This window comes from Drosophila ficusphila, unplaced genomic scaffold (assembly GCF_018152265.1).
Source record: "Drosophila ficusphila isolate 14025-0441.05 unplaced genomic scaffold, ASM1815226v1 contig_414, whole genome shotgun sequence".
NCBI classification, from domain to species: domain Eukaryota; kingdom Metazoa; phylum Arthropoda; class Insecta; order Diptera; family Drosophilidae; genus Drosophila; species Drosophila ficusphila.
In genome coordinates this window covers 10690533-10700341 of record NW_025064328.1, presented here as the reverse complement: position 1 = coordinate 10700341, position 9809 = coordinate 10690533, and the positions used below count along the sequence as shown (strand labels likewise).

The following is a 9809-nucleotide window of genomic DNA, read 5'->3' as shown; positions in this document are numbered from 1 at the left end:
CCGCTGACATTGGCAATGGCAATGGGTATTTTTTTGCGCAAATTAAAAATTCCACTTCCAGATCTGTCAGCGGTCAAGCGACCATATAGCTACTATATATTTGTATATAGATACGAGTGTATGCAGATCGTGAGATGAACTGTATCCGGCTAAGCCCGTCGGCAAGTGTCGTCAGTGGTGTGGGCACACACAGATACGGATCTTGGATCTTGGATGTTGGATGTTGGACAGGAATGCCTAAATCACTCACACCATATATGTCATAACGTTAATCTCACAGATACATTTTCTAAATACTCGCCGAATGGTGGACATTACTTTGATTGAGAACACGCACTAACTGAGCAGAGATGAGATCCATCAATCTTGCCGGTCGGCTCTGTTCAAAGATCCGCGTTGGATTAATATTAATGGTGTACTTCATTGGCCCCAACATGCCGACGGATTTTGGTTATATAAAAGCCAGGATTTTCGATCCCCGGCAATTACATTAATTATGTAGTTAGTGACTGCTATTAATGCTCCAGCGGGGCTTCCATTTCCCGAAAAATGGCCCAAAAATTACGCGACTTTAACGCCCGCCTCACGCGAACTCCGCTGTGGTACGCCCATTATAGTACACACGAGTGTATCCAGCCCAGGGCATATTATTCAGATATTATATAGAGGGGGAAATTACCGCGCTGCGGGAACGAAGCGCGCCCGAATCCGTTCGCCTTCGCTCAGGAACTAAACTGAACTGAAGAACGGAACGGAACTGAGCTGTGAAAATACGCGAATTTCTTCTTGGCCGCTCGCCTTGCCAACTTTAATACGACATACGAAAAAATCCCCCAACGTTCATTGGAGGCATTGGAGGCCCAGGCACGACAACCAACTGTAACGGGTTTCCACTTACAACGCGGGGAGTTGGACTCGCTCGCCGCCCGGAATGCGGAATGGGGGATACCAGGGGGTCTGGAAGGACGATTGCATGGGACGGAGCTTTGGTTCGCTCGCAAATTGGTGTTGGATTGCCTGGAAGTGTGTTTGGGATTTTCTAATCCCCATATCCCCCTTCTCCATTCCCCACATGAGAATGATCAAATGAATAGGCTGTTACCAATAACTGTCACAAATCCATCTGCATGTCTAACTTATTGAAGGACATTAAAGGACTTTGCAGAAAATAAATCTGGGGAAAAACAATGAGTAATAATTGGTTGTAATACTTATAGGATTCTTTAATTTTGCATAATTTAATATCACAATAATAATTAAGTATGTGATCTTTAAGTTCATTTTTGGGTTTTTATATTTTTGTAAGGTTTAAGCTAAAAACAGGAACATTTACGTTTTTCTGTATCAGAAAACCTTCAGTTTTTTTGAAACGATCTAAACGAGATTGTTTAGATTTCATTGGTCTTTTGTTAAAACCCATTTGACATTTCTTTCATATATGATATGCAGTTGCCAACATTCAAGGGTTCTAGATATATCCCTAGCTATTAGTGCTGACTGACATCGGTTGGGTTTTCCAACAAAGTGCATGCGAGTTGACTTGAAAATTCCACAAAATAACCAAAACACTAAACAACTGCCACACCAGAGCGAATCCCCAACCCCATCCGCCGACCCAACCTGCCATTATAACCAGTGCCCAAGGGCTGGAAACGAGGCCTGAATGGCCCCCAGACCTCAGCCCTCGTGGGAAATTTCTATATGGCTGTGTAAATACAAATCGCGTTTGTAGAACCGACTCTGGCTATACTATATATGCTGTATGGTATATGGCGCACTGACACAGGCTTCCCGTGCATATAAGTACTTGATGTATAGTAGGCGCTACTACAGGCTGTACTATACATATGGACTTACGGCAAGGTAAAACAGCCACTTTGTTATGACATTCCTGTAGTTGCTGTTGCTGCCACTCGCCCACTGACAATGAATTGGAGTTTATTTTATATTCGCCTCGATTGTCTTGCTGTTGATTCCGCTTTATGTCCGCCCGTCGAGCTAGTTAGCAGCTCGCGAATCGCTAGACTAAACTTGTTGTCAGCCAGCCAGTCAGTCAGTCAGTCGGTTGGGGTTTAATTGCCGCCAGGCAGGACATTCGCCGCGTTCCTTTCCAGGGTATCGCGATGTGGCATAGTTTGCGGCGGTTTATAGCCCGTGCGCGTGCGGCACAGTCAGCCACTTTGATTAATGGCCAACTGACAACTGCCAACTGACGATGACGCCAACAAAAGGAGACATCTCGTGGCGACTCCAACTCCCGCAGTTAATGCATATGATTAGCATTAACGATTTCGGTAATTACGGCAACAGTTTGTCGGTTTATCCAATCCTTCGTTTATAGATATCACTTAACATATACGCCTGTGTATACATTTCACATTTAAGCCTAGAGAACAGAGCCGGAAACTTAAGCTAAACAATGGAGGCTCCTTGCTGGTTGGTTCGCTGGTTGATCTTCACGTGCGTCTGCCGCTTCTTCTCCTCCTTGAAGGCCTCCGTGTTGGCCTTCTTTTCGATGCGGCGCTCGTTGCGATAGTCCTTCAGCAGGCGCTTCCGCTCCTTCTTCTCCTCGGGGGTCTCGTCCTTGGGCCTGATGGACAGGACGCTCAATGTGGAGAGCACCGACTTGGCGCAAAGTGATTTTGGCCCAGTGGCAGCTGGTGATTCATCTTCTAGATTGGCTAAAGCTTTGGCTGTGAGTTGGCCATCGACGCCATTGCGTAGGACATTCGTGGGCAGTCCTGTTTTGGGATCGATCTGGATGGGAGCTGGATTTGTGCTGGCACTGGAGCGACGACTGCGTCGCGGCTCATCAATCAGCTTGGGATGGTTGTAGATATTCGAATAGGTCGAAAGGATGGACTCACAGTCCCACTTCTTCTGCTTGGGATCCTCAACCTCGTACTCCACCAGCTCCTCCGTGGGATCCTGCTCACCCTCAACCACATTTTTATACTTTTCAATGCGCTCGCGATCCCACTCCTTGTTGTATTCAATGGTCTTGTCCTTCTTCTTGAACTCTTTGAAGCACTGCATGACAACAGGATGTTTTTGGTGCCAGTTGCCTTCAATGTCTTCTAAAGCCAGATCGCCCAGCTCCGGATCATCGTAGCTGGCGTAGAACTTCTCAAAGCGATCATCTAACAACGAGAGCTGCTCGTTACGTCGAATAACGCTGGAAGACATGGAGTACTCTGTGAACCGCGACTTGACCTCCTCGTCATCGAAGCGACGTTCGCGCATGAGAGGTGCCAACCGGTCCATTAGTTCATCATCGTCTTCCTCCTCATTCAGGTCATCGGAATCAAAGTCCATGTCGGAGTGCTCCTCCTCATCCTCCTCGCCATCCCATTCTTCGTCATCGGAGCCTTCAGCCATGGCCTGCATCACAAAGTCATCATCCAGCTCCTCCTCGTTTTCGCAATCGCTGTCCAAGGCGGCCACCACATCGGGATCCCAATCGAGGCGAAGACTTTGTGGAGCTGCCTTGTTTAACATGCCCTCTTTCTCCTCGAACTCACTGGCGAACACGGAGCTGGGCAGGACTAGTTTAGGCGATGGGCCCGGCTTATCTGCATCTTGAAGCTTCTGTTTCCTGGCCTGATTGGGGTTTTCCATATACTCCCAAACCACATCGTTCTCCCGCTTCTTCAAGTGCTGCATGTAATCGTAGTCATCGTCGAAATGGATTCCGAACTTCTTCAGTTCCTCCTGACGCTTGGCGGGATCGGTGGTTGGTTCTGGTTCCTTGGGCTTCTGCTGACGGGCAGCTGCCTCCAGGAGCACCCTCTGCGGCGCATTTTCATCGGTGACCAGCGGATCGTGCTGACTGCGGTGCACCAAATGGAAGGTCACCGCCTTCTTGCGGTCGATGTACGGCTTTTTTCCTTTAACCTGCAGTTGGGGATTGCTTGTAAGTGGGGTTTCAACCAGAATTTAAGCTTTTTTACCCACCATTATTGGATTGTTTTTTGGAAAACTTTTCTAAAAACAAGTAAACACATGTGCGCTAGAGGTGGAAAAGGGGCGATGTTTAGCAAAATACTATCGATGTTTAAAAAAATATGTTTATATCGATATTTTGAGTAAAATTGTCGATTATTATTGCGGAATAAACTATTGTTTAAGGAAACCAACGGATTTATTTAAAAACGGATTTAATTACTTAAAAAATGTGTACTATCTTTATCTATTTATAATATATTTAATTTTCACTGTGATAGTGTAAAAGGATAGCTAGAAATAGGCGCCAAAATATTAAACTAAACAAATTCCATTGCTGCATTGAACCAAATAAAAATAAAAAAGTGAAATAATCTCGGTTGCAAGCTACAATAATAAAGTAAAGTACTAGACAATTATTAATTAGTTACTTGTGCCTAACCCTATAACCATCTCTTTAAACAAATATTTATTTTATTTAGTACAATCTACTCTGTAAATTATGCATGCTAAATCTACACGTGTAGAAACAAATCTACATATGTATAAGTAATTATACATCTTGACACATGTAGCAGAGTAACGGCAATTTAAAATAAAATAAACCGTAGGTAATAATGTCAAAGGACAATAAATGGAATGCCTAACAATTTGCAAAAATAAAGAAGTCACAAAATTATTTTATTTGAATATTTATTAGTTCGGTTTTACTTGTTGTATGTACATTTACAAACTTGTCACCTTAACAACAATTGTACACTCGCAATGTTTTAAATACACTTGGGTGTGAATCTGGTTGAATTTCCATTTGTAACATTCATGGATCCGTAATCTCAGCAGACTTCGAAGGTTAAGCATAAACAAGGTCGTTGAAACAATATATACGATGCTAGACAGTAATAATAGTTAGCCTAAATAGTAAAATCATTCTCTTCTACCGATTAAAAGCTTGCAGAATATCAACTTAAAGTAAATCAGATGTTTCGAATATCAGGCTCCTTCCTACTCGTAATTATACTCACAGTCCTTACATTTTTTTTTTTGTTGTCAGTTAAAAGTTAGTTTTGTTGTTTATTTTTTAACATTTCTTGACATGCACAGATCAAATTCGAAACGAAGCTTAGTTTTCAATTTGTAAACGATACGCAGGATATGCTAAAAATAAGTATACGCTAGTCACTTTTTGAAGATCGGTATATAGTTATTGCCTATAGTGTTTTTTTCTGGGTGCCGGAGCCGAGCAGGTCGCATTTGTCTTTGGATGACCTTGACCCTCCGGCGCCCTCACTTTGATTTCTTTTGCGTTGCTTTACATTTAGTTTTGTTTTCTGTTCTTTTTAGCTAATGTATATAATGATAATTTGATTATTCCCTTAGTAATTTTGTTGCTCCTCAATTTTGCGAGAGAGAGAGCATCACTAGACAAAAGCACTTGGATTGCAGCTAGGCTAGGTACAGTCTGGTCTGCCGAGGATCGGGAGATCAGGAGAGATCCCTCCTCTCTACTTGAGTGCCTCCTTGGCCCTCTGCTCCCACTCGGCGCGTCTCTGGTGGATTCCCTTGAACTCGCCCACGGTGGCTGATCGCTCGATGGGTTTGCTAGGTGTTGCTACTCCTGCTGTTGCTACTGCAGATGTTGCTGCAACAGGTGTTGCTACTGCTGTTGCTGCTGCTGCCACCGGAGACGTTGGAGTAGCCTGCTTCAGCTGCAGGGAAAACCTCTCAGCTGGCTTTGCACTTCCATTATTGTTGCTCAAATTGTTATTCAAACTATTCCTTCCTGCATTGCTGACTTTGATGGGTGGCAGATAGGTGACCACCTTGGTGGCAACCTTCTGTTGTTGCTGCTGCTGCTGATTGTTGTTGTTGTTGTTGTTGAGATTGCGGAAGTCTGCCACCGAGTTGCGGTTGCTGCTGGGATGATGGGCCACCTTGTTGGCATCCGTCGTTCCAGGATGCGCCAGCTTGTCCAGCTTCTCCTCGCTGTTCGACTGGTTCTCCTTGTCGCTGTCCACGCTCTGACCTCCGCCTCCAGTGGATGGCATCTTCTTGGTCACCGGACTTGTAGCCTGAACCTGTGCCGTCAGGGTGACCACGTCGTCATCCTTCACCTTCAGCGATCGGCGGGCAAAGACCTTCATCAATTCGGGCGTGGGATCGTCCTTGGTGGGACTGGGATTGCCATTGCAGCTGGCGAAGGACTTCTTGCGCAGCACAACGGGATTCGAGGTGGGTGAACTGTTACCATTAACTTCGCTTAATTCAGGTGTCGTCGGAGTGACCGGGGTCACTGGAATGGCGGGCGTGGCTGGAGTCACCGAGGGAGTGGGCGGTGCACTGATCTCCGCCTTCGGAATGGACTTCCTCCGCTGCTCCATCAACTTGGGTCGCTCCTCGCTGAGGAACAACCGCTTGCGATCCTCCAGCGACAGGCGATTGCTCTTCACCGACTCTTTGCTATCTTTAGGATTGCCCTGTTCCTTGGAATCCTTAGATTCCCTGGTGGGACTCTTGATCCCCTTCGACAAGCCATTGCTCTTTGGTGTACTTGGAGTCGTAGCAGGTGTCACTGGGGTGGCTAATCCCTCACTGCTGCTGCCGTAACTCGTTCGCACACTATTGGCACTCACGGATCTCAGCTGCTTACCCAAACTGGGTTCCAATGTCGTTGGTCTGACCACCGGACTTAAGGGCTTAGGTTGGGGATGCTCTATGATTTCAATCCCCGCCAGATTCTCGCCACTGTTCCTTCTGAAACTCAAGTCATCGCTGCTCTGACTTCGCTCCGTGGGAGATTTCAGGTTCTTGGCCAGCACCACATGGTTGGTCTTGTTGTGCAGACGCGCCTGATCCACGCGGTTCAGTTGGATCTTCATGAACTCAGGTTCCCCGGAAGTGGTCTCCACATTGCTTGAGTTCCTGCGACTGTTGCTGTTCGAGGAGCTCTGATTCTTGGCCGGAGTGCTCGGTGGACTGTTGGAGAGCTTGGCACTCTTGGTGAGAGGACTTGCAGGACTGGGAGTTGCAATCGCGGCAGGAGCTGGGCTCTTTGCTCCCAAATCAAGCAGCTTGGGTCGCTGCTTGGTCGGAGTAGTTGGCTCCTTCGGAAGCTTCTCCACCACATTGCCCGATTTCCTCAGCACACTCACCATGGGCGACTTCACAATCAGATCGATGTTGTGCTCGATCTGGGAGATGTTCGCTGATCCCGGACTGCTCACAATCAGCTTCGTGGTGGCCGCTCTTTGGGGAGAGGGTTTCCCCTGGGATGGCAACTGGCCAGCAGATTCAGCTCGTGCCTGGAGCAACTTGTTGTCGTTGATCTCGAATCCCAGGGAAACGCACTTGGTATTCGGTGAGATCGGGGAGCAGGGTGATTGCGGCGACTGTTTGTAGTAGGCGGGCACCCTAAAACTGAGTGAGAGATCCGGCAAACTGGGCATGTTGTTGTGCACCGATGCACCGATGGAGTCCACCGTCTCATCCTCGTAGTTGCGGAAGCTGCGCGACTTCTCCACCGTCTTGCGCTGCTTCTCCTCGTAGTACAGTGGCGAGGGCTCATCCGTGCTGGTCTCCAACGAGTTGGAGGAGCTGGAGTGCTGGCCCACTGAGTCACTGGATCGCGACAGCTTCTGCTGGAAGGCACTTAACCCTACGATCCTTGGCTTCCTTTCGAAGTGCGTGGAGGTCTCCACTTTGGTCTGCTGTTCCCGCACCAAAGTGGTCGACTGGAAGGTGTCGTTGCCTCGCGAGCTCTTCGACAGCAGGTTGGTCACATCGTTGCTGGAGGAGATCTTCTCCACCGGGGAAACTGCGCCCAATTCCTTGGGCATGTACCTCTGCCGGGCAGCTGGACCGGATTTGGGTTTCAGTGGCGTCGGAGGTTGTGGATGAACTCCGTAGTTGCTGACCATGGCATTCAATCCGTGTCTGCCCTCGTTGTGAATCTCCCTCTTGATGGTTTGTCGCGTCTCCTGGATGTGCTGCTCATGGGAGGTGGCACTGCGCGACTTATCCGGCACCTGGACGGATTCCCGAGCAGCTGCCTCCAAGCAGGACGTCGAGATCTGCAGCTTTTTGGCCACACTCTGACTGGAGTCGGTGTCCTCCACTCCATCGTTTGCCCTGGCTATCGATCTCTTGGAATTGCGATGGATCAAGCGCCGCAGGAAGCCACTCTCGCTGTGCTCCCGTTCGTTGGCCAGGAAGTCATCGCCATCCGTGGAGGACTCCCCGCGATTCTCCAGGAGAGTATTGCTCTTGGTGGTCAGACCTCTCAAGCCAAACATCTGAGTGGAGGAGGAGGAGGCGGAGGTGGAGGAGCTGCTCGTGGTCACTTTGGTGGTGCTGTTGATGCTGGAGCTCTGCTCGATTGTCTTGGTTCGCTTGGTGGTCACCGAGCTGGCGGGGATCACCTGAGCCGGCGGTGCAATGGCAGTCAGAGTCTTCGGTGGCAAAGAGCGCGTCTTGCTCTTGAGTTCGGCATCTTAAGAAAGGAAGTTAATTCATCAGTAAAGGTTTATCTATTAATTGATAAGTTACCTACCATGAACCGCTCGCAATCCCGGACTCATCTTCATCACATCCTCGTTGGCCTCCGGAATGGAGGTCTCCAATGTCATGCGATGAGTCCTGGTGGGTCCCTTCTTCTTCACCGGCCGAATGGCCATTTTGTGCTTGGCCGCCGCATGTGAAAGGCGATGGCGTTCCCCACCCACCGCATCCACATCGTCCTCGTGATGGGGTCTCAGTATATCCGATCCTATGGATATCGATGAACTGGTGGACACTCGCGAGTGGTGTCGCTGGTGATGGGAGCCCTGGCTGTCCTCCGTTTCCGCCTCGGCACTGTTGACGCTCAGCAAACTTAAAGAGGAGACCTCGCTCTGGTGACCCCGCAACTGGTGGTGACCCACTCCGGAGTTGTTCCTGCTGCTAGTGCCACCAGCTGCTCTTCTTTGCGGAGAAGCTGGGCTGCGGGGCAGACCCAAATCCTCGTCGGAGGCATCGGGTCGATTGCGTCGCTTGCGCAAGACATCTGTGAGTTCCGCCTGAAATGGTAAAAAGAATATGTTATTAGGGTTTCATAAGGAGGTATTAGACTATAAGGGGGGTATTGGGTTTCAAGGTTACCCAGCTTTTCCAGCGGAAAACGAAGCGTGCCCGCAGGCAACTGCGTCCCAGGCGACTTTCGCCCATGGAAGAGCCACCCAGCTTCATCTTGAAGGGATTCTGCTTAAAGTCGATCATTTTAAAGGCCTCACAACGCAGACGAGACTACAAATGACTTTGGGAGAAACCCTAATTTAGCTGGGTAACTGTGGCTTTAAAGAGAACTGCGATTCCTTATGTAGTACAAATAAAAACCCCTTGAAATTCTTACCGCAAACGAAAGCTGGAAGGGATTGGCCTGCGCCCTCAGAGAACCCGAACCTCCGGCTACCATTGTGCAAAATAAGAAATAATGGAAATATCTTCGCCAAAGGGGAACACGCGATCCCAAAGATTTCACTTTCAACTCGAGCAGCAGACAACTGGCGACACCCAAGTGCAATGTGCAACTGAAGATTTTCAGGCAGATGCATTGAGAGTGAAATGAAAATGAAAACGAAACTGAAAACGGGAATGGAAATGGAAATGGCGTCGCAAATGCCTTTTACCTAGACAAATATAATTGAGTGCAAGGCAGGCACTGGAGATCTGTTTATTGTCAGCCTTCGCCTGATTTTCAAGGGTAAGAAAATCGCTTCTCCGTCCAGCAAAGTAAACAAACGACCACGAAAACGAGGCGCAAACCATCCTCCCACTCCCGGAATTCCCTACTTTTCAGATCCCATGTCGTTCATCTATCAGAGTTTGCGGCGCGT

General features: G+C 48.3%; 2 protein-coding genes across 3 annotated transcripts in view; both read right to left on the bottom strand.

The window, feature by feature from the left end:
* Nucleotides 1-2314: 2314 nt before the first annotated feature.
* Nucleotides 2315-4040, bottom strand: LOC108096935 (protein LTV1 homolog). The gene is made up of 2 exons (XM_017198888.2): nucleotides 3955-4040; nucleotides 2315-3894 (listed from the first exon to the last, which is right to left on the bottom strand). Exons 1-2 carry the CDS (start codon nucleotides 3955-3957, stop codon nucleotides 2413-2415), a joined length of 1485 nt encoding a protein of 494 aa, XP_017054377.1. The 5' UTR covers nucleotides 3958-4040; the 3' UTR covers nucleotides 2315-2412.
* A 578-nt stretch (nucleotides 4041-4618) lies between these two features.
* Nucleotides 4619-9809, bottom strand: part of LOC108096725 (probable GPI-anchored adhesin-like protein PGA55) — a 29988-nt gene continuing 24797 nt past the window's right edge. The window contains exons 1-3 of one of the 2 annotated variants that reach the window (XM_017198569.2): nucleotides 9326-9496; nucleotides 8489-8993; nucleotides 4619-8428 (exon numbers count right to left, since the gene is read on the bottom strand). In XM_017198569.2, the coding sequence (XP_017054058.1) occupies nucleotides 5445-8428; nucleotides 8489-8993; nucleotides 9326-9388 (3552 nt within the window). In that variant the 5' untranslated portion in view covers nucleotides 9389-9496 and the 3' untranslated portion in view covers nucleotides 4619-5444. Of the gene's footprint in view, nucleotides 8429-8488; nucleotides 8994-9325; nucleotides 9497-9809 lie in introns of those variants that run through there. The other variant, XM_017198568.2, reaches the window with a different exon arrangement.